At 45.4% G+C, this 24,428-nt stretch overlaps 1 protein-coding gene across 1 annotated transcript; it reads right to left on the minus strand.

The window, feature by feature from the left end:
- Positions 1-14,079: 14,079 nt before the first annotated feature.
- On the minus strand, positions 14,080-17,046 carry LOC146755116 (olfactory receptor 14J1-like). The gene is made up of 2 exons (XM_085526393.1): positions 16,256-17,046; positions 14,080-15,223 (listed from the first exon to the last, which is right to left on the minus strand). Exon 2 carries the CDS (start codon positions 15,198-15,200, stop codon positions 14,289-14,291), a length of 912 nt encoding a protein of 303 aa, XP_085382519.1. The 5' UTR covers positions 15,201-15,223; positions 16,256-17,046; the 3' UTR covers positions 14,080-14,288.
- Between the last annotated feature and the right edge of the window lie 7,382 nt (positions 17,047-24,428).

The raw sequence follows: 24,428 nt of genomic DNA on the forward strand, positions 1-24,428 counted from the left end.
GTCCCAAACTACAGCCACATAGTGAGCCCCCTCTATCAGGTAACACGGAAGAAAAATAATTTCCCATGGGGTCCTGAACAGCAGCAGGCTTTTGAGCAGATAAAACAAGAGATAGCCCGTGCCGTGGCCTTGGGGCCAGTACGGACGGGACAGGATGTGAAGAACATCCTCTACACTGCTGCTGGAGAGAAAGGTCCCACCTGGAGTTTGTGGCAAAGAGCCTCAGGAGAGACCCGAGGCTGACCCCTAGGAATTTGGAGTTGATCATATAAAGGGTCTGAGGAGCGCTACACTCCAACTGAGAAGGCAATCTTAGCCGTGTATGAGGGGGTTCGGGCTGCTTCTGAAGTAGTTGGGACAGAGGTTCAGCTTCTTCTAGCACCTCGCTTGCCAGTAATAAACTGGATGTTTAAAGGACAGGTTCCCTCCACCCATCATGCTACTGATGCCACTTGGAGTAAGTGGATTTCATTAATTACTCAACGAGCTCGAATGGGAAAACTCAGCCTTCCTGGAATTCTAGAAGTGATCATGGACTGGCCTGAGAGTAAAAAAAATTGAAACACCACCTACAGAAGAGGTATCACGTGCTAAAGAGGCACCACCAAACAATGAGCTACCAGAAAATGAAAAGAAATTTGCCATATTCACAGACTGATCATGTCGTATTGTAGGGAAGCATCGCAGATGGAAAGCTGCTGTATGGAGCCCCACACGACAAGTTGCAGAGGCCACTGAAGGTAAAGGAGAATCAAGTCAATTTGCAGAGGTAAAGGCTGTTCAGCTGGCTTTAGATGTGGCTGAATGGGAGAGGTGGCCAATGCTTCATCTTTGTACTGATTCATGGATGGTGGCAAATGCCTTATGGGGGTGGTTGCAACAGTGGGAAGATGATAACTGGCAACAAAGGGGTAAACCTGTTTGGGCTGCTGAACTGTGGAAAGACATTGCTGCCCGAATAAGGAACACTGTTGTAAAGGTGCGCCATGTAGATGCTCATGAGCCTAAAAGTAAGGCTACTGAAGAACATAAAAATAACCATCAGGTTGATCGAGCTGCCAAAATTGAGGTGGCTCAAATAGACTTGGACTGGCAGAACAATGGTGAATTATTCCTAGCTCGGTGGGCCCATGAGACTTCAGGTCGTCAAGGAAGGGATGCAACATATAAGTGGGCCAGAGACCGAGGGGTGGACTTTACTATGGATGCTATTGCTCAGGTTATTCATGACTGTGAAACATGCGCCATAATTAAACAAGCCAAGAGGAAGATACCTTTCTGGGGGAAGGGCGATGGCAAAAGTATAAATATGGAGAGGCATGGCAGGTTAATTATATCACCTTGCCACGATCTCGCAATGGTAAGCGTTATGTACTCACCATGGTGGAGGCAACCACTGGGTGGCTCGAAACATACGCAGTACCCCATGCTACCACCAGAAACACCATATTAGGGTTGGAAAAGCAAATCCTGTGGCAGCATGGCACTCTGGAAAGAACTGAATCAGATAATGGGACCCATTTTAAAAATTCTCTTGTAACCTCTTGGGCCAAAAAACATGGCATTGAGTAGATTTACCATATTCCCTATCATGCACCAGCTTCTGGTAAGACTGAACGATTCAACGGGTTGTTGAAAACTATGTTGAAAGCAATGGGTGGCGGAACGTATAAAAATTGGGAGAACCATTTAGCAGAAGCCACTTGGTTGGTCAACACTCGAGGATCTAGTAATCGTAATGGTTCTAACCAATCCAGCTCCCTACGTACTGTGGAGGGAGATAAGGTTCCTGTAGTACACATAAAGAGCGTGTTGGGAAAAGCAGTTTGGGTCCTTCCAGCGTCCAGAAAGGTCAAACCTCTCCGGGGTACTGTCTTTGCCCAGGGACCTGGGTGCACTTGGTGGGTGATGGAGAATAATGGGAATGTCCAATGTGTACCACAAGGGAATTTGATGTTGGGGGATTGCAGCCAATGATTTCTTGTAGGTATATAGGTAGAGTTTCAGAAATTTTTACGAATGTCCAGTTAGGTACAGGACTTAAGATAGAATGGATTAATTTTAAGGAAACACTTTTTCTCTATATACCTTAATTAGGCATTCTGTAAGCAAGTTTTCTATCTGGACTCTGTATTGTGCAATGTCCATTCATGTGTAGAGCACACATGGAAAGAAGTATAAGTGAAATGGAAATCTGCTGTGGTGGCTGGGAAACAATGAGTGCACTTTGATGTGGGGGATGCCCTACTAGCGCTGCCATTCTCCTCCACCGCTGACATGTTTTCCTTTTTCTGGCAGTTTTGCCATTTTCTCAAAATTAATAAATAATAGTGGTTTAGGTTATAGAGTTTTGTTCTCAACTTAGAGATCTGTATGGAATAAATATAAATTGTTGAGAAAATAAGGTTGCTGATTACTCACAACTATACGTATGAATGTGTATGTATGTATAAGCAGAATGTAATGATGTAGAATAAGGGGTGGAATGTCATGGTTTAATAATTTTGTAATTTTGCTATCAGTATTCCACATCATAACATCATATAAAGCATGAATAATCTTACTGAATCTGCAACTTACAGAAGAAGACTACATCTCCCAGAGATCAACGCGAGCAGAGAGATAGGTCACGGGACCTGGACACTATATTTACTCTGTCGCAGGCTAGACTGATGTCTTTCGAGTTCTGGCGTTCAGGGGAGTGTGTGGGCGCCTTCACCGTTTCGCCTGGATTCACAGTAGGCCTCTCAGTTCCGGGACCTCGTTCTCTCTCCTATTTTGCTTGATTTGTTAGCTCAATTTTCAATTATATTGTATTATATTGTGCTATCCTGTATTTCGATATAGTATTTAGTAAATAAGTGTGCCTCCTTAGATCGTTGCCGCTGTTTTCTTTTCCTAATTAATTTTTTCCTTTTGGCCTAGGGCCCCTGTGGGGCCCACGGCCCCCTGTCACGGACGCAGGTGGATTTTTCATTTAAACCATGACAGCAGCGCTGTAGAGAGACAGCTGTGCCCAGGAGCAGCTCTTGTGCACTGCACAGCCTGCAGCTGACTGAAGTAGGGGAGAGAAATTGGAGTGAGCTTACAGGATGTGTACTGTATGATTGGGCTGTGAGATCACTGCTGGAAAATTGTACACAGATCACGACACGGTAAGTCTCTTGCAGTAGGTAATGCAGCTGCTTATAATAGAGGGTTATCTGTATGTGGGCCATCCCATAGGAGATCTGGCCACAGGCACTACATATTTCTTTACTATACAAAAAGCTTTCTGCTCCAGCTGAGGGCTTCCGTGCGGCAGCACCAGAGCACAGCCCTGAGGGCTGCGTGTCCCAGCATGGCTGCAGGCTGTGCAGCCGGGGCTGCAGTTGGGTGCCCAGGGCTGTCCTGAAGAGCAGGGTCCCTGCTGTGCCCCAGGGGCTGTGTGCCAGGTATGGGACTCTGCCGCCTGCCAGGCTCAGCACTCAGCCTGCCTGGGGAGCTGCCCAGGGTGCTGCGGGGAGACGTGTGGTGTGGGGGGAAGGAGCCCCCCGGCAGGGCTTGTGCTGCCACAGCTGCTGCCTGGGGCAGGGGGATCACAGCTCCACTACACTGCAGAATATTTGTAAGGGTACTTTGCTAGAGGAGAGCCAAGGCAGGGATTTTCCATTTCCTGTTCTGAGGGAAGGAAAAAGGTTTGGAGGCAGAAATCTAATACACGCTGTAAAATTTGAACACAGCTCTGTGGCTCCCCGGTATTTCTTCAATCCATCAGTTGTTTTGTGAACAGTCACACAAGTTGTGCTTTCAGCCTCTCTTTCGTAAAAGGGCAAACTGATAGAGTAAAGCAGTTAATCTGAGTCAAAAGTTAGGTACGTGGGCCAATAAACAAGTAGGATGTGTTGTTAACATAAAGGAAGAACATCCTGCTTACTAAAGGGAACATTGCCCAAGAAGCCGTCCAGGACCAGACTACCTCTATCAAACATGACAGGGTTAAAAGGAGAGAGTGAGAAAGACTTTGAGCCTTTGCGAAAAATATGTCTTACTTTATCCCCACGTCCACTGGAGGGAGACCCCCCACTACAAACTGTGCATTTGCCAGAGGGAGAGGTGGTATGTAAAAGTGTTACTGGAAACAATGAATAAGTAGTTGGGTTCCTGAAAATTTATTGAATACGTATGAGCTTGGCTTTGAAATATGTAACGCTTTGGCTTGCTGGTGTGCAAGACAGAAAAAGTGATCCTCCTTGAACCCAGCATTGAATAAATGCATACCTGCTTTATAATATAAAAACTGGGTTATGGAGTTTAATTCCTCAAGTCAATTTAGCGGCCCAGATGGGACCAGCTCTAATTGGCGGCTGGACCAGCTGAGAAGGGGAACACTTTTGGTGCACCCTGAGATTTCTCTGAAGGACTCCCTTCCTCACCTGATCACTGCAGAGACAGACAAGGACCATCCATACATGGACCAAGTATGCGTATGGTAAGGGGAACTCATAAGTCCCAAGGAGACATCTTACACAGTTTACAGCCATACGTGCTGCTCCTAGGGAGGTGAGCTCATGGCTTTGGTTGCCAGCTGGGGTAGGAAGACTCCTTGGGTGAGTTCCTAGGAAAGCGAACTGTCTGTCATATGAATGGAAACAAGAGCGAGAACTCTCTCAGAGGTGGTTGGCAATAGGACAGACCTAGGTTGGACTCTCCTACGGGTATAGGATATAATGGATATCCTGTCAAATGGTAACCTGGGTTCTCCAAGTTGTAATCATGGGGTTTATAGGTTGCATGTCCAATGTTATCATCTGCTGTAAGTGTTTGGTACCGTGTGTCAAGCTGACTCTGGAAAAAACCTTAAAGTTTGCAACTGGTTGACCAGGGTAACAGGCTGCCCAGGGAGGTGGTGGAGTCTCCTTCTCTGGAGATATTTAAAACCCTCCTGGACGCCTACCTGTGTGACATGGTGTAGGGAGATTGCTTTGGCAGGGGGGTTGGACTCGATGATCTCTAGAGGTCCCTTCCAACCCCTACAACTCTGTGATTCTGTGATTTTGTAATTCCAGCTAGAAGACGTTGTCAGCATTGTGTGTTATGAATAAACCATGGTTTTTGATCTAAATGTCAGAGTGAGTGTAGTGTGAGTGAGACACAGAACAGCTGCAGGGCGAGTGCCGAGTCCTGATCCATATTTCCTTCCTCCTGTGAGGGAAATGGCCAGAGATGGACAAAGTGAGAGACCCTGTGTTGTCTGTCCACTCATATGTGCTTTCTGCTTGTATATAAGAAGATGGGAATTTGTACTCTATAGATTAGGAAGAAGGTCCTGAGGAGAGGTGTAGATTCCACCCAAACAATGAGTGTCAGCCCATTTATGTCATACTATGTACTGCTTTCAAGGAAGTATGAGAGAGATGTTGGCCAAACAATGCTGGTTCTGTGGCGAGGACTTTATAACTGAACAATACAGATTGTGAATAGAAAGATATATGGTATTAAGGGTGTTTAAGGGAATTAAAGAACTGAATTGTTTGACAAACCGTTTTGAAGGTATAAGAAAGTGTAATTGTTAATGGCATATGGAAGTTTACTTGATGATATGTGGAAGTGTAAATGAGGGTAGAAGTAGTGCAATAGTGGAAACTGGCTTTGACTGATGGAGTACAGGAGCTGGGTCAAAGCAACCCAGAAGTCTGAGGAAGACTTCTGGCTTCATCCCAACGACCACTGGGGCAAGACCCCCCACTACGGACTGTGCACGCATCAGTAGGAGGGACAGCATGTAAACAAGTTCCCAGATAAACAATGAATATGTTAATGATATCTCAGAAATTTGATGAATATCACAGTATCACAGTATCACAGTCTCGTGCGGGTTGGAAGGGACCTTAGAGATCATCGAGTCCAACCCCCAGGATTTGAACCTCCTGTGTAGCAGAGCGGCACTTCTACCACTTGCGCCACAGGGGGGATTCGAACCCAGGCTCCAGTGTTGCAAAGCAGCATTACTACCACTGTGCCACCAGGGCACACATATGTATACACTTGCTATATAACTTTGTAACGCTCCTTCCTTTCGGTGTGCATGATAGGAGGAGTGCCCAGTGCTGAATAAACACATACCTGCTTTATAACCTATCTCTGGTTATAGAGTCTGATTCTGCATGTCAATTTTGGTGACCCAGATGGAACAATCTCTGCTTGGCTGTGGGACCAGCTGAGAGAGGGAATGCCTTTGGCATGCCTCGAGATTTCTCGGAAGGACTCCCCTTCCTCACCTGATCACCACAGGAGCAGACAAGGACCATCCATCGGCAGAAAGGTATGTGTATGGGATAAGGGTAGCCCGTAAGCTGTAAGGAGACGTCCTACGCGGGATATAACAAAGCGGTTGTTGCTTCCCCTGGCCGAGTGAGCTCACAGATTTGGTTGGTTGCCAGCTGGGGTAGGAAGACTCCTTGGGAGTTCCTACAAAGGGACCCATAAGTCGTACATGGGGAACATAAGTCGTATGTGTGGAACATAATTTGTACGCAGGGAACATAAGTTGTATGCAGGGAAAAGGCATCTTGTGGAATGATTTGTGAATTTCTGGGACCATAGTAGTGGGAGCTACAGGTTGCCTTATTACTGTTATCATCAGTGAAAATTATAAAGTTGTTATTGCTGCTATTACCACCTATTGTTTGTGGCCAGTTACCGTGTATTTGAGTAACTGCTATCAAAGCGCTAGTAAAAGGGTCTGCAGCTCTGACTCAGTGAAGTGTGAAGCCGGCAGTGTATGTGATTGAGAGTATGAAATATATGGTTGTCTGATTGTTTGTTTACATATGATAGATAAAATTGCTGCTAATACTCATAATAGTTTGCATACAAGTGTGAGTGAGTTGGAGTTCTTGCCTTGTAAGTTGGTTTTCCCGTAAGAGAAATGGTTGGCGTGTTTTAGGGAGGAACTGAAGTGATTGTGTGTGTTATATGAGTAAATGAATTATTTGGAGTAGAATGAGAATGGAAGAGTATAGTTTATAAATTATAGTGACAGACCAGAGGAACAGTGTCATTTTCACAGAACTAGAGAGTGTTATCCTGTATACGTGATAATTTGTTTAGTCTGTACAGAAATATATTAAGGTTGTTGGTGTCATTTGTACCCAGAGTGCAGGTGCGACTGGTGGAACGAGTTTGCAGAATTGTTTTGGGGAAATTTTGAAGTACGAGGAGTTATCTGTGGGGACTCCTAGAGGATAGTGAACCAACAGAGGAGCACAATGTGGAGTTTGCAAGGAAAGGACATACCTGAGAAAACTCCCCTCAGGTGTATTTTAGCACACTGGCAAGAAATTGCAGGAGAGCCAGGGGGTAGCCTGAGTAAAAAGACGCTGATAAAGTACTGCAATCAGTGGTGGTTATTGTGTGAGTTAGAATATGGGGAAAAGTGGCCCCTGAATGGCACTTCAGATTAACAGCATTGCAGGAGGTGGGGCCAAGGGCAGTAAGAAGGCTGCCTGAGAAAGAACAGTGTGCCATCTGTAGGGAAAAAAAAAAAAAAAAAAAAAAAAAAAAAGGACAGTGGAAAAAGAATGCCCACAGAAAAGGGAGGGGGCCTGGGTTAAGATCCAAGCCCCAGTGAAAAGGGACTGACATGAACCTGGGGAATCTACCCTAGCGGATCCACTGGATAAAATAAAGCTAGGGAATGAAAAACAAAGAGGAGAATTTTTGGTGCATACAGGAGCTACTTATTCTGTTTTAAATGAATCCTCAATGACACTGAGTGAAGATTTTGTGATGGTAAAATGGGCCACAGGTCAAACAGAAAGGCATATATTTCTAAACTATTGAAGTTTGACTTGGGAAAACAGATGGGAATACATAGATTCCTATATATGCCAGATTCACCAAAATGTCTTCTAGGGTGAGACTTATTGGAACAGCTGGAAGCAGAAGTGAAATTTGAAGAGGGGAAAATAACATTTAAAGTAAAGGAAGAGCCTGCAATAGAACTACTTAGCTTGGCCTTAATAACTACCCCAACAAGTACAGAGATACCAGAATAAGTAAGGGACCAGGTTTACCTAGGAGTATAGGAAGTTGAAACCCTAGGCCAAGCTAAAAATGCATCCACTGTAGTAATAAAAATCAAGCCAGGGAGTCAGCTCCCACGAATTAAACAATACTCCCCAAGGACAAAAGATAGAGAGGGACCAATAATTGACCGATTCATAAAGCATGGCCTGCTGGTAGAGTGTGTAACCAATGTTACCAGTCAAAAAGCCTGATAGAAGTTATAGAATTGTCCAAGACCTAAGGGCAATCAATAAAATAACAGAGGACTTACCCTCTGGTAGCTAATACATATACTCTGCTCACCAAGTTATCCACTGAACTAATACATGGTTTACTGTCTTGGATTTGAAGGATGCTTTTTCTGCTTACCACTAGCCATGGAAAACAAGCTGTTATTTGCTTTTGAATGGGAAAATCTGAGTACAGGACAAAAATCGCAGCTTGCATGGACTGTGCTTCCACAAGGATTTAAGAACAGTCCTGTGATATTTGGGAATCAGTTGGCAAAGGACTTGGAGCAGTGGGAGCACCCATCTGATGCAGGGGTATTATTACAATATGTGGATGATCTTTTAATAGCTACAGAAACAAAGGAGTCATATCTGAAGTGGACAGTTAGTTCGTTGAATTTCCTTGGACTTAACCAGTATCAAGTTTCCCCACAGAAGGCACAGGTTGCTCAACAGCAAGTGACGTACCTGGGATATGAGATGGCTGCAGGGATGCGGATGCTGGGACCTGCCCGGAAGGAGGCTATTTGTCAAACCCCTGAGCCACACACCTCCAGAGAGTTGCGGACATTCCTCGGAATGACAGGATGGTGCTGTTTATGGATACCTAACTACGGAATAACGGTAAAGCCGCTCTACGCGATGCCAAAATCTTTCCCAAAGGATCTGATTTGGGATGGGGAGGCCAGAAGTGCATTTCAGCAGTTGAAACAGGAGTTGATGAAGGCCCCAGTATTGGGACTCCCTCATGTCACTAAGCCCTTTCTGCTATACTCCTATGAAAAACAGGGGATAGCCTTGGGAGTTCCAGCCTAAAATCTTGGACCATATCGGAGGGCAGTAGCTTACTTCTCTAAACAGCTTGATAAAGTAAGCAAAGGATGGCCTGGATGCCTAAGGGTTGTGGCTGCCTTGGTAATCAATATCCAAGAGGAACGGACGTTTCCAATGGGGCAGAAGATAACTGCATTGGTATCCCACATGGTCTCTACAGTGCTGGAGGTAAAAGGGAGACATTGGCTTTCCCCTCAGAGATTTCTGAAATATCAAGCCATTCCAGCAGAACAAGATGATGTAGAAATAACAGTAAAAAATATTGTAAATCCAGCTGCTTTTCTTAGTGGAATTACAGGAGAACCCGTGTCTTGCAACTGTTTAGAGACTATTGAAACAGTATATTCCAGTCGCAGAGACCTGAAAGAAGAACCATTGGAGGATGCGGAAGACACCTGGTACACAGACGGGAGCAGTTTTGTTCGGCATGGAATTCATAAAGCAGGATACGCAGTAACAACCATTGATAAGGTAATAGAGGCTATGTCCTTGCCTCCAAACACCTCAGCACAGAAAGCTGAAATAATAGCCCTCACAAGGGCCCTAGAATTGGCAAAAGGGAAAAAGATAAACATATGGACTGATTCAAAATATGCCTTTAGTGTTGTTGATGCACATGCAGCGATATGGAAAGAAAGAGGACTGTTGTCAACACAAGGGAAAGGTATTAAACACGCTGAAGAAATACTCAGACTCCTGGAGGCAGTACAACAGCCAGAGAAGGTTGCTATAATGCACTGTCGATCCCACCAAAGGGGAGACAGTGCTGAAGGAATGGGAAGTGTACTGGCCGACAGAGAAGCAAAGCGAGAGGCAGAGGGTGAGGTGGTGGAGGCTTCCTTGATTCCAGATGGTAAAATTCAGGTGGATGGTGAGCCAAAGTACTCAAAAGAGGATTGGAACTTGATAAACGATTTGGAAGGGCACGTAAAAGAGGAAGTATGGGCCTTTACACCACAAAGGAAAAGTAATTATTCCAGCAGCCATATTATGGGCTGTGGTGATGACTGAACATAGGAAAACTCACTGGGGAGCAGAAGCATTATATAAATATCTTGTTCAACGAGTGGTCACCCGAAATTTGTATACTACCATCAAAGAAGTGACCCAACAATGTGAAGTTTGTTTACAAAATAATCCTAAAACAGGCCATAAAGTTCAGTTAGGGCAAATAGGAAGAAGAAATTATCCAGGACAACAATAGCAGGTGGATTTTTCAGAGCTCCCAAGAAATGGGTGGTACAGATACATGTTGGTTTTAACAGATACCTTTTCAGGACGGCCTGAGGTATACCCCTGCCAAGCTAACAAGGCTAGGGAAGTAACAAAGGTTTTGTTACAAGAAATAATTCCAAGGTTCGGGGTGCCAGGAACAATCTCTTCTGATTGAGACCCACATTTTATTGTTAAAGTGGTTCAACATATCAGTACTTTATTGGGAATCAAGTGGCAATTGCATACACCTTATAGGCCACATTCAAGTGGCCAGGTGGAAAAGATGAACCACTTGATTAAGCTGCAAATAATAAAACTTGACAAAGAGGCTGGGATTCCATGGCTGCAAGCACTGCCTCTGGATCTTCTGAAAATTCAAACTAAACCCCGAACTGAGGAAGGATTAAGCCCGCATGAAATTCTCTATGGGCGACCTTATGCTGTACAACAGGGAATCTCTGCACAGGTGGGGGATGAGGTGTTAGGACAAATATGTGATCAGCCTAACAAGGCAAATAAAGAGAACTGAAAGAGTGGTATTTGGTGCTAGAGCACGGTGCCTGGACGGGCCAGTACATGATGTATTACCTGGAGATTATGTTTATGTTAAATCCCTCTCAGATTCACCTTTGGAACCGAAGTGGGAAGGACCCTACCAAGTGCTACTGACTACACATACAGTGGCTAAGGTGGAAGGACTGATCCCATGGATACACCACACTCGCCTGAAGAAGGCTGCTTAACCATGGTGGACTGCTGAAGAGAAAGAACCTCTTAAGCTTAGGCTTACGAAGAAAACATGAATGTATTAGTTTTTTGTATATATATAGGAGTTGCTTTAGCTTGGCAGGATAATGCTTTTATACAAATGACAGAAAATCTTACTTGAATTATGAATATTTCAGATTGCTGGGTATGTACGGCCTTGCCAAGGGATGGAGGAATGGAACTCCCTCAATATGGGATTCCGTCCACCAATTAGACATTGTGGAAAGGAGAAGGAGGTAGACGTAAGTGTATGAATGAGAAAGTAACTTCAGAAATACAGGGTATTAGGTAGAAAAACCTAAGTTTGAGTTACAACTCTTGGCAAAACATATCATCACAATGCTTAGGAGATGTGGTATAGGTAGACCAGTAAGTGTAGGGGAATTTAATGTGTTCCTATGGAATGGAGTACAGTTTTGTAATCTTGAGAGCCCCAGACAAAGTGGGAAAGATGACCCTTGCTATAATATCACCTTTTATAAACGATCATAGAAGTGCCCCTTAGGACCAGGGTTGTGGTGGCTTTGTGGTGATGGACAGGCAAGGAAGACTTTACCAAGTAAATGGAGGGGACATTGTGTAGGGGGATATTTGGTACCACATACTTCATTTTACAACAAAACTATTCTCCCTCCTGGGATACTAAGAACTCCTTGGAAGAGGATGAAGTGTGTAAATAACCCCTTTATAGACAGGCCAACTGGCTTTCATAGTTTTGTTAGATGTTTCTTTCCGAGCTTAGGCATAAGCAAATTTAGAGAAAGCAATTATTAATATTTCAGCTATGTGGGAATACAAGAAAAGCTGTTCAGAGCAGCAGCTGTGGAGCAAGATAAACAGCATGGGAACCAAGGACACCTCTGCAAGGAGAAGAAGAGTCTCACAGCTCTGATTGGATATGTGCCTGCATGGACAGTTGAAAAGTGTTTTGTAGAATGCTTTGTTGACATGTAAGGTGTTTGGGAAAGTTGTAAGGGCGGATGGGAAAGTTAGAAAATAACAACTTGTGAAGGTATATAAGGGATGTGAGAACTTGTAATAAACAATTTGGATCGTTCACATCTGAGTCCGTGCCAAGTCGCTGCACAGCTACATTAGAGATAATAGAAAATGCAACTACTGATGCAATACAAGCGCTAAAAGTAGAAGTTTCAATGTTAAGTAAGGTAGTACTGCAGAATAGAATGGCGCTGGACTTAATAACATCAAAGGAAGTTTGTGTAATGATAAATCAGAGCTTCCGGGCTTATATAGATGAGATGCAAAGAGTAGAGATTCATTTGCAGGCTATGTGGGAACGTACTAGAGTGCTCCATCAGGTTTCATTAGATGATACATCCCTTGGTTTTACAGGGTTGCTGGAAAAGTTAACTGATTGGTTCCCCAACTTTGCCTAGTTAAAACAATTGTTTCTGGCTTGCGTTGCAATATTGGCCTTGCTTGTTTTGATGTGTATAATGTCACGATGTGTGATGTGGCTTTGCAAAGATACAGGAAATAGATACGAGGATTGGAAAAGACATAGATTATGGCAGAAGATGGAAAATTGAAGTTATTTTAGAAACTCAGTTTCTAGAAATGGAATCATTTAGTACAAGATTTTGCTAGATTCAAGAAAAGGGTGGAATTGGAAGTAGGGATCAGGTAAATAGGGGTCTTTCATGAAGATTATGTATCCCAGGCTTTAGGAAATGTCAGAAGAAAAGGACCAGTGAGACATGTCAACATTGCTATAGTTACAGTACAGCTGGGATAACGAAGCTGGGTGTATAGTTAAGACAAAACAGTTGGATATACATGTGCCGGCAGGCCGGCTTTTGGCCTGGCAGGGCCCACTCGAGCCACCCGGTTGGCATTTGACATGGTATGGCGCTACTTTGTGGTTATGGAGTTTGATACCATCATGAATCATATGTCATAATTATTATCCTTTTCTTTTTCTCTGTCTTACTAAATAGCTTTAACCGAGTAAATTCTAATCTGGAGTAGTGCGCTGATTCCCTTACAGATCTCCTTGGGACGCTTGAATCTGACCCAGTCACGCAGTGAATAACACAAGGAGATCTCAAGACCTTCTCAGGGAGCAGCTCCTGAGGTATATTCCTTACACCAGCTTTGGAAGAGACCTCCAGTTCTCTGGTCCTGCTCTGAAGGGGCCCTCCTGTTATGGCAGTGCCAGCAAGGAGACCAGCTCTGACACAGCCGTTCATATTGCCGGCTACTGACTGCAGCCCCGGAGTGCTGCTATAGAGACAACTGGACTGCTGTCAGACACACAAGACCTTCCGGTCAGCAGAAATGAGAAGACCTAAGAGCACTGTGGCAGGGTAAATAGAGAAGGAATGAAAAGAGCCCATTGTGCTGCTGTCCATGGCTGTACCTCCCCCAGACCCAGACAAGGTAGGAAGACAGGAAGTGAAAAAGATATGTCTACTCTGAAAGCCTTTTATTTATCCCTTAACCTATTCAGGGAATCTGGTTCAATGTTTATACGAACTTTTGGAATTAGCAAATATAAAAGAGTTAGAAAAAACTATGAAATCATATGCAACATTTTTCTGCAAATTTCTGTATCACACAAAATCAAACCGTCAATGTCACAGAGTTCTCTCTAGAGCTCACTCCGGGACAGTGGGAACAAACCCGGGGGAGCAGGAACAAAAATCCCCCCTCCCCCTTTTCTCTAGCGGCACTGTACGGCACTGTGCGGCACAGCCTGGCCACGTGCGTTTAGGGAGAGGGGAAGGGAAGGGAGATTGCAATTGAGTCTAACAAAAAATGAAGGAGAAAAACATGATCTGAGAACGAACGGCAGTTTAATAACCTAATAACGCTAAACAACAACAAGAGAGTTTCAACAAAGAGAATACCAAGTCCCCAATCTCACTGATGGAGCTGTGGAAGGCAGGAAGTTCCGACCACGTTGTCTCCTCGCAGGGAGCCGGGGCAGCAACCTCATCCCCTTCCCCACTTCCCTTCCGGTGTCCCTCCCCACATGCCCATTTAAGGCAGACCACAGAAAAAAAACTTGTTCCCTTTACTCCCATTATTAGGCGTGGTGTTCTGATGTGGAATACCAACACCAACCAAATTGCAAAACCATAACAATCAAATATGCATAAAAGATAAAGAACCACCACAGGGAACCATATGAGGATGATGAACACTTTATGGAAGCTGGAATAGTGCTTATTACAACACCTTCCTGAGAGAGTTCTTGATCTCCCTGTTCCTCATGGTGTAGATAACAGGGTTCAGAGTCGGAGGAACCACTGAGTACAGAACTGCCACCATGAGGTCCATGGATGGAATGGAAAAGGAGGGGGGCTTCAGGTAGGCATAAAGGACAGTGCTGAGAAAGAGGGAGACCACGGCCAGGTGAGGGAGGCACGTGGAGAAGGCTTTGTGCCGTCCCTGCTCAGAGGGCATCCTCAGCACGGCCATGAAGATCTGCACATAGGACACAACTATGAAAACAAAGCACCCAATGACTAAACTGATAGTAAAAATGAGAAACACAACTTCCCTGAGGTAGGAGGCTGAGCGGGAGAGCTTGAGGATCTGTGGGATTTCACAGAAAAACTGATTCACAACATTCCCATGGCAGAGAGGCAGTGAAAACGTACTGGCAGTGTGCAGTAGGGAATTGAGAACCCCAGCGCCCCAGGCAGCTGCTGCCATAGTGGCACAAGCTCTGCTGTCCATCAAGGTCCCGTAGTGCAGGGGCTTGCAGATGGCAACATAGCGGTCATAGGACATGATGGTGAGAAGGGAATACTCTGCTGAGAGGAAGAAGGTAAAGAAAAAGAGCTGTGCAGCACATCCTGTATAGGAGATGGCCCTGGTGTCCCAGAGGGCGTTGGCCAAGGCTTTGGGGAGCGTGGTGGAGATGCAGCCCAGGTCGAGGAGGGCCAGGTTGAGGAGGAAGAAGTACATGGGGGTGTGCAGGCAGCGGTCGCAGGCTATGGCTGTGCTGATGAGGCCATTGCCCAGGAGGGCAGCCAGGTAGATGCCCAGGAAGAGCCAGAAGTGCAGGAGCTGCAGCTGCCACGTGTCTGCCAGTGGCAGCAGGAGGAACTCGCTGATGGAGCTGCTGTTGGTCATCTGCTGTTGTTGGGCTTGGAGTCCTGCTCAGAGTGCAGAAGATAATGACAAGTCCAGACAGTTCTCAGAGACACTTGTTCTACTGTACAATGAAATGTTTTCATTCTTTTATGAGAATGTTTATTTAGCACAACAAATATAATTGAATTTCATTAAGTTCAGCATTCTGTAAGTAGAAGAGCATATGAAGCTTTAACCTTGCTTTCCTCTTCTAATCTTATCCCATCTCCCTGTATTATTTCATCTGTTTCGTGTCTCATATCTTTACCTTCACTGCTCTTAAAGCCCTCAGTCCCAACCTTTGTGCCCTTCACTTTCTGTTCAGGAAACCAGCCTATTTGCAATGTAAGTGCATTATTCTTGTCAACAAAAATGATAATTTCAACTAGTTCAACCCTTAGAAAGGGTCCTTTTCGTGAAAGGAGTGGCTGAAAACACGTCACTTGTGACAGTTCACAAAACAAGCAATTGACTGAAGAAGAATTGGGAGTCTCAAAGCTGTGTTTATATTTGACAGCCCCTTTTAGATTTCTGCTTCCAATCCTTTTCCCTTTCTTCCAAACAAGAAATAGAAAATCGCTACTTTGGCTGCCCACTTGCAAATGGCCCTCACAAATATTCAGTTGTGCAGTGGAGCTGTGATCCCCTGCCCCAGGCAGCAGCTGTGGCAGCACAAGTGCTGCTGGGGGGCTCCTTCCCCTCACACGTCTCCCTGCAGCACCCTGAGCAGTTCCCCGGGCAGGCTGAGTGCTGAGCCTGGCAGGCGGCAGAGTTGCATACCCAGCACACAGCCCCTGGTGCACAGCAGGGACCCTGCTCTACAGGACAGCCCTGGGCACCAGCCTGCAGCCCCAGCTGCACAGCCTGCAGCCGTGCTGGGACACACAGCCCTCATTGTTGTGCTCTGACACTGCAGCATGGAAGCCTTCAGCTGGAGCAGCAGGCTTTTTCCGCAATAAAGAAACTTGCAGTGCCTGCAGCCAGATCTGCTATGGGATGTCTAAGTTTAGTTAACACTCTATGACAAGCAGATCACGGTCAGCAGTGACACTTACCATGTCTTGGTCTGTGAGCAATGCTCCTGCAGTGAGCTCACAGCCCACTCACACAGTGCACATCCTGCAAGCACTCTCCCCTTTCTCTTCTTTCCTTCTGTCACCTGCAGGCTGTGCTGTGCACAAGAGCTGCTCTTGAGCACAGCTGTCTCTCTGCAGCTCTGTAATCTTTTATGAGCTCCCTGTGTCCCAGGAGCTCAGACAAGCAAGCAGCAGATGATGTCATTTTTATCCTTCCCACTCATCTCCCCTGACACATCCCTGGGTCCTCATGGCCATCAGCTCCTGAAAGACAACAGTTTCATGAGTTTGCTTTGAAATCCGCTCAATTAACCACCACATGTCCAGTGGTCCATGACTGATTGGAGACATATGGGGAGTGCTACCAGAGATCGTTTGATAAAACACAAAGGGCACCCAGACAAGGACAGGGAGGGTTGGACTTCCCCTGTGCAGGGCAGTGATCCAGCTGAGGCAGTACAGGCACCTCGTCCCCAGATGGAAACCCTGGGGCTTAAATGGGATTCAGTTCCTCACAGACCCACAGGTGCTGGGATTCCTCTCGTTCTGCACAGATGTTCACAAAGAGTTGTACAGTGCTGCTTTAGTATCTTCTTTAAACCCAACTATAAATAAACAGACAATAAATGTATTTTGGATTCTTCCTCTTTAAGCTCTCTCCAGATACCTCTGCATTTTGATGAACAAGTTCTGAAAACCTGAAGAAGAGAACAGGAAGGCACAAGGCACAAGAGGCTCATTAGGTTATAATGGGATCCAGGGCACATGTGATGCTGAGTGCATCAACCTCCAGTGCAGAGAGAAGTTTACACAGAGTACTCAGCAAGACAAAGTCAGAAGTAACAGTGAAGTTTCTTGGAGTATTAATGGGCCCACTGAGGAACATTACCAAGCAAGCTTCCCAAGGGACTTGTTAGAGCAGATAATTGGAAGCCATGACTACAGGCAGGCAAAGGCACAGGCATGGTAGCTCTGATGCTGAGAAACCCCTCCTTTGCCTTATGATTCCTGACCCCTTGACCGTCGGCAGGGAGATCTGGTCTCTCATGTTGGCTCAGGACCCTTCCTGGGGCAGTGGGATGGAGCTGTGTATAATGTTAAATGAAAGACATGGGGACAGAAGATCCCAGGCTCTGCATGGGGTGCAAGGATGCTGTGAAGTTCATGTCCCATGTGTGCCCTGTTTCTCATCACAGGATGTGGGATGTGAGAAAGGCCAGTCTGAACAAGCAGTCAATCCCACTGAAACTCTGAACTTCAGATCTCTCAGTTCCAGTGCCCTCTTTTGCACACCATCCCATAGTTTGATGTCCTTTCTATTCTGTGGTGCCCAGAAGTGCACCCAGTGCTCCAGGTGAGGCTGCAGCAGTGCAGAGCAGACAGGGATGGTCCTTTCCATTACCCACCTAGCAAGAACTTGTTTCCTGTGCTCCCAGTCCTTTCCAGTCAGACTTCTCTCCAGTGTTCCATATCCAGTCAGTGTGTATGTCCAGGGTTGCCTCTACCCAGGTGCACAATCAGGCACTTGTTCTTGTTATGCTTTATGTACCAACTCGTTCTCACTTCTCTCTGCAAGTCCTCTCTACCCTTGTCATGGTTTTGTCATCTTTGCTATTGGTATTCTGCATCATAACACCATGTGGAGCTCAGAGAAGAAGAACTAGACGTCCCAGAGGACCTCACAGTCAGAGAGGGAAACACGTCACGGAAGTGTCGCTAGCTCTCTCTCTCTCTCACTGACTGGCAGCTAGTGGGAAACCTCTCTCTTTTATTTCGCTTGATTGATTAGCTTCAATTTCAAATAGATTGTAATTAGTCAAATAAGTTTTCCTCCTTAGATCATTGCCGCTTCTCTGTTTGTTTCCCTGAGCCCAGCTCCCATCTCTCTACCCCTTTCCCTTATTCTGTTCCTGTTTGTCAGGGGCCGGGGGGCCCACGGGTCTACTGCCCCCCGTCACGGACAGAGACTGATCTAGATAACACCGTGACACCATGCACTGTTCTCAAAGGTGATTCAGTGTATCGAGAACTTTCCACTCAAGCATTTCCAAACCAGTTCAAATGCTGAGAGATAGAAATGCTGGTTTGGAAGTTCAACAACTGTGGTGGTCTGCTGAACTTCTCAAAGGGCAGTGTGTAGGACACCCCACGGTAAGAACCATCAGGGGGGTAATCCCACAAACACACACATCTCTTACCAACACTCAGACCATTTCCAACAGCCACGTTTTGGATGCTGCTCCTGGACTGATGTGACACTGAACAGCGACAGTGCCAAGGGCTTTACGAAGCGCTTATTTTCTGAGCACACCTAACAGATATCAGGTGGGTCCCTTGGCTCATTTCCCAGTTGGTTGGCAATTTGGAAGCACCGTGGATGAGTTCCACCCAAATCATCACCTGTTTGACCAAAAGGGGTGACAGAAGGGCTCAGAAGGGATGGTGTCACTGTGCAAAGAGCACTGGAAAGACAGGATGAGCTGAAAACACCCTGAGCCCAATGGTGGAGTTGAGCAGATGCAAGGACTGATATAAATCACAACCCACAACCACAACAAACCAAGATATAATACTATGACACCAGAACATGTGACACAGAGGTATATTCAAGATTCCGGCACGGTCAAATCTTTGGTTTTTCTGTCACAACACACAAATGGGTAAAGGCAGCTCTCAGCCATTCTGTGTTCAGTCAAGGTCCCGCGGGGATCTTCTTTGAAATAGAACAAGACCCCAACTCGCCCTTTTGGGGGCTTTGTTCATATGGTTAAAATGAGGGAATAACCCAGCAAGTGTTAATTTTAGATTCCTTTTTGGGGGTGTCCTGAGCCTCCCAAGGGTATTTGTTAAGGGATTTCATTAAGGCGAGGGAAGCTGGCCTCAGGTTGGCTGGATCAATCCACACAGGCTGGCCAGGGAGAGAAGTGTTTCCCTGGCTTCTCAGCAACTGGATGGTAGCTCACGGGGGCAAATGGCAAGGGTGTTTTATATATAAAGTATATATATATATAAAGTTTTATAAACTTTAAATTCCTGAATCTGGGCGGATGGCCAATACCTCGGATTATTAGTAAACACTTTTGAGCTATGACTTTTTACTTTTTTTCCTCTATATTGGAGAAAAAAAAAAGGAAAAAAAAAATTATTTTCCTCTATTAAATTCTTTTTACAAGGGACTGCGTCTCATTAGTTCCTCTTTTGAGATGCTCCAAACATATTGGATGTTGTTTAAGCTAGCCACTTTTTCCTATGGAGCTATAGAAATGTATAATTGATTGAAAGCATGGTTAGCAATGCTTACTTGGTATCTGTATACAGCTCCAGAGGGAGCAACTAATGCAACTAATAGTACAGAAATGGTGGTTTTTGAGCGTGCTCCTCCTTTTTTCTTTGCACCCTTTAAGCAGTCTTCGAATGACCATTTGGCCCAGTTGAACACACTGTCAATCTCCCTGAACTTACTGTTGACTTTTTAACTTATTGGTTCTTGGATTTATTACATTTGTTACATCAGGAGGAAGTCTTCCATAGAATCAGAGAATACTGAGTGGCAGGGAGTGTGGAGAGACTTTGGAGAGACTTTTAGAAGACAGACATCTTTAGTGTCATGGAGCTTTACTCCTGAACACTTAAAGAATCCTGAGAGTTTGACCGCATATTTGAGACAGGAATGTTGTGGCTCAGGCAGATCTAAGGAGGCACAAATGACTTGGGGCCTAGCTAATGCTTATCGGGCCTTATTCAATACCATTCCTGAGAGGGAAGATTTTGAGGTTGAGAGAGAGAGTCTCAGGGCCGAGAATGAGCGTATGCAATCCAAACTCGACACCCTCCAGTCTATGCACAGCACTCTCCAGTCCGAGCACAACACTCTCCAGACTGAGCACAATGCCCTCCGGACCGAGTACAACACTCTCTAGACTGAGCACAACACCCTCCAGTCTAAGAATAACATCCTCCAGTTCGAGTGTAAAACCATCCAATCCGAGTGCGACACCCTCCAGTCCAACTACGACAGCCTCCAGACTGAGCTCAGTGCCATCCAGTATGAGCGGAACACTCTCCAAAACCAGCTATGTGCCCTCTGGGGTGAGCTGAATATATTTAACCAACTATTGGGGGCACATGTAGTCCAATTTGAACAGCCACTGGGGGCACATGTAGTTCAATTTATCCAACCATCGGGGGCACCAGATACAATGTTGGTTGCCCCTGTAAGAGGGCGAAAAACAAAACGAGTTTCAACTCAGTCAGAGAAAATGCAGAAGGAGTTAGAAGAGCTGAGGGAGTTAGGAGATCAAGGGGAGTCAGAAGAGCAGGGGGAGTCAGAAGAGCAGAGGAAGTTGGAGGAGCAGAGATGTTAGAGGAGCAGAGGAAGTTAGGAGAGAGGAAAAAAAAAGAGGTTTACCAGAAGGAAATAATAGAAGAGTCAGAGTCAAAAGAAGAAGAGGAGCCAAAAGCTAGATTTTCTTTACGAGAAATTCTTAAGTCCAAAATTTTAGATGGGGTGGCCTCATCAACACAGTTGTCACCATCAACACCTGGGACTCTTGATAGAGCAAAAGGCGAGCAAACTATTACAACCATTATTGATTGATCTTTTAAAATGAGTGAAATTCGGGATCTAAGAAAGGATTTCACACGTCAGCCAAAAGAACATATGGTCACTTGATTACTTTGAAGCTGGGACAATGGTGCCAGCAGTGCGTGGCTAGATGGTAGTGAAGCTCGCAAACTGGGTGGCATTTCCAGGGACTCACGTGTGGACAGAGGTACTAGCACATGCCAAGATCCTACACCCTCTGGAAGTGGATGTTGATAGTGGTAAGAGATAGATTCCCCTTTAAACGGCACTTGGAGCCTGAGAGAAAGAAATGGACTGATATAGAGAAAGGTATCCATTTTTTGAGAGAAAGTGCTCTGGTGGAAATGCTATACAGCTCCCACTTCAATTGTAGCGATCCAAACCAATTACATGATCCTGAAGCAGTCCGTGTTCCACGACAAATGTGGCGTGACTTTACAAAGGCGGCTCCAGAAAAGCATGTCAGTGCACCTGCATTTGTATATGGCAAAGGGGAAAGGAAACCCCTGGTGAATGAACTAATTAGCAGATTTCAGAAATTTGAATTATTTATAAGCGCTACAGAAGTTAATCTTTACACTTCAGCCATTGTGGAAAGATTAAACAAAATGGAGGGAACACAAAGTGATATTATTGACAAATTGTCAAATGTGCCTGATGTAGATGAATCCATGGTGATACCAGATGATGGAGACCAGGATTTCCACGATCGCCTATTGAGAAAGCTAAACAACATGATTTCCTCTCGACCTGTATCATCGAAAATCTCAACCATAAAAAAGAGACGTCCTCGTATTCAAGCAAATGACAACGATAAAACACCTTGTATTCAAGCAAATGACAACGATAAGACTACACGTCTAGCCTTTGTTGTATTTCCTTTGTAGTCATGGGGAGGACATGAAGAAGTGGTGTAAATTCATCCACTTCTGCACTTCAGGCATGAGTGAAAGAATTACAATGCAAAACAAACACCAAGGTGAACTCTTCCAAAAGGGGGAAAATTCCAGTTGCTGCAAGCCGCAGAGGTAAACAATAGAGGGGCCCTGCCCCCAGCCAGGGGGGGGAAAAGGGACAATAGAGTATACTGGACTGTGTGGATTAAGTAACCTGGTGCATCTCAACCACAGAAATATAAGGCCTTTGTGGAAACTGGTGCACAATGCACCCTAATGCCCTCAAGTCACCAAGGGACACAACCAGTATATATCCATGGAGTGACTGGGGGTTCCCAAGCATTGACTATGTTGGAGGCAGAAATAAGCCTCACTGGTAAAAACTGGCAGAGACAACCAATTGTGACTGGTCCAGAGGCTCCATGTATACTGGGAATCGATTACCATAGGATGGGATATTTTAAGGATCCCAAGGGGTATCGATGGGCCTTTGGGATAGCTGCTGTTAACACAAACGGTGTTAAGCAGCTGTCAGCTTTACCTGGTCTGTCAGATGATCCTTCTGCTGTGGGGTTGCTCCAGGTAAAAGACCAAGAGGTACCAATTGCCACCAAAGTGGTTCACAGACAGCAGTACTGCACCAATAGGGACTCACTGCTCCCCATTCACAAGCTAATTCGCCAATTAGAGAATCAGGGAGTGAATAGCAAAACTCACTCGCCTTTTAACAGCCCCATATGGCCACACCTCCATTAAGTGCTGCTGTACCAGACATGCTAGAACTCCAGTATGAATTGGAGTCAAAAGAAGCTAGGTGGTATGCCACCACTGACATTGCTAATGCCTTCTTTTCCATCCCATTGGCTGCAAAATGTAGACCACAGTTTGCTTTTACCTGGAGAGGTATTCAGTATACCTGGAACCATTTACCTCAAGGGTAAAAGCACAGCCCAACCATTTGCCATGGGTTGATCCAAGCCGTCTTGGAACAGGGTAATGCTCCTGAGCACTTGCAGTATATTGATGACATTGTGGTGTCGGGCCATACAGCAGCAGAGGTTTTCAAGAAAGGGAAACAGATAATCCAAATTCTTTTGCAAGCTGGTTTTGCCATTAAGCATAGCAAGTTGAAGGGGCCTGCCCAGGAAATCCAGTTCCTAGGTATAAAATGGCAAGATGGACGTCGTCACATCCCAGCAGATGTGACTGACAAAATCACTGCTATGTCTCTGCCCACCAACAAAACAGACACAATCTTTTCTGGGTGTAGTGGGCTTTTGGAGAATGCATGTCCCAAACTACAGCCACATAGTGAGCCCCCTCTATCAGGTAACACGGAAGAAAAATAATTTCCCATGGGGTCCTGAACAGCAGCAGGCTTTTGAGCAGATAAAACAAGAGATAGCCCGTGCCGTGGCCTTGGGGCCAGTACGGACGGGACAGGATGTGAAGAACATCCTCTACACTGCTGCTGGAGAGAAAGGTCCCACCTGGAGTTTGTGGCAAAGAGCCTCAGGAGAGACCCGAGGCTGACCCCTAGGAATTTGGAGTTGATCATATAAAGGGTCTGAGGAGCGCTACACTCCAACTGAGAAGGCAATCTTAGCCGTGTATGAGGGGGTTCGGGCTGCTTCTGAAGTAGTTGGGACAGAGGTTCAGCTTCTTCTAGCACCTCGCTTGCCAGTAATAAACTGGATGTTTAAAGGACAGGTTCCCTCCACCCATCATGCTACTGATGCCACTTGGAGTAAGTGGATTTCATTAATTACTCAACGAGCTCAAATGGGAAAACTCAGCCTTCCTGGAATTCTAGAAGTGATCATGGACTGGCCTGAGAGTAAAAAAAATTGAAACACCACCTACAGAAGAGGTATCACGTGCTAAAGAGGCACCACCAAACAATGAGCTACCAGAAAATGAAAAGAAATTTGCCATATTCACAGACGGATCATGTCGTATTGTAGGGAAGCATCGCAGATGGAAAGCTGCTGTGTGGAGCCCCTCACGACAAGTTGCAGAGGCCACTGAAGGTATAGGAGAATCAAGTCAATTTGCAGAGGTAAAGGCTGTTCAGCTGGCTTTAGATGTGGCTGAATGGGAGAGGTGGCCAATGCTTCATCTTTGTACTGATTCATGGATGGTGGCAAATGCCTTATGGGGGTGGTTGCAACAGTGGGAAGATGATAACTGGCAACAAAGGGGTAAACCTGTTTGGGCTGCTGAACTGTGGAAAGACATTGCTGCCTGAATAAGGAACATTGTTGTAAAGGTGCGCCATGTAGATGCTCACGTGCCTAAAAGTAAGGCTACTGAAGAACATAAAAATAACCATCAGGTTGATCGAGCTGCCAAAATTGAGGTGGCTCAAATAGACTTGGACTTGCAGAACAAGGGTGAATTATTTCTAGCTCGGTGGGCCCATGAGACTTCAGGTCATCAAGGAAGGGATGCAACATATTAGTGAGCCAGAGACCGAGGGGTGGACTTAACTATGGACGCTATTGCTCAGGTTATTCATGACTGTGAAATATGCGCTATAATTAAACAAGCCTAGAGGATGAAACCTTGTTGGGGGGAAGGGCGATGGCTAAAGTATAAATAATGGAGAGGCATGTCAGGTTGATGAAGGCTTTATGATCGTTAATGGCTTTACGATCTCTCGCCTCCAACT

The sequence above is a fragment of the Coturnix japonica genome, chromosome 36 (assembly GCF_054131305.1).
Source record: "Coturnix japonica strain WE chromosome 36, WE-NBRP24, whole genome shotgun sequence".
Taxonomy (NCBI): Eukaryota; Metazoa; Chordata; class Aves; order Galliformes; family Phasianidae; genus Coturnix; species Coturnix japonica.

What these genes read in the sequence shown, in the direction of transcription:
- LOC146755116 (XM_085526393.1), bottom strand. Translation starts at nt 15,200, where the DNA reads ATGACCAACAGCAGCTCCATCAGCGAGTTCCTCCTGCTGCCACTGGCA.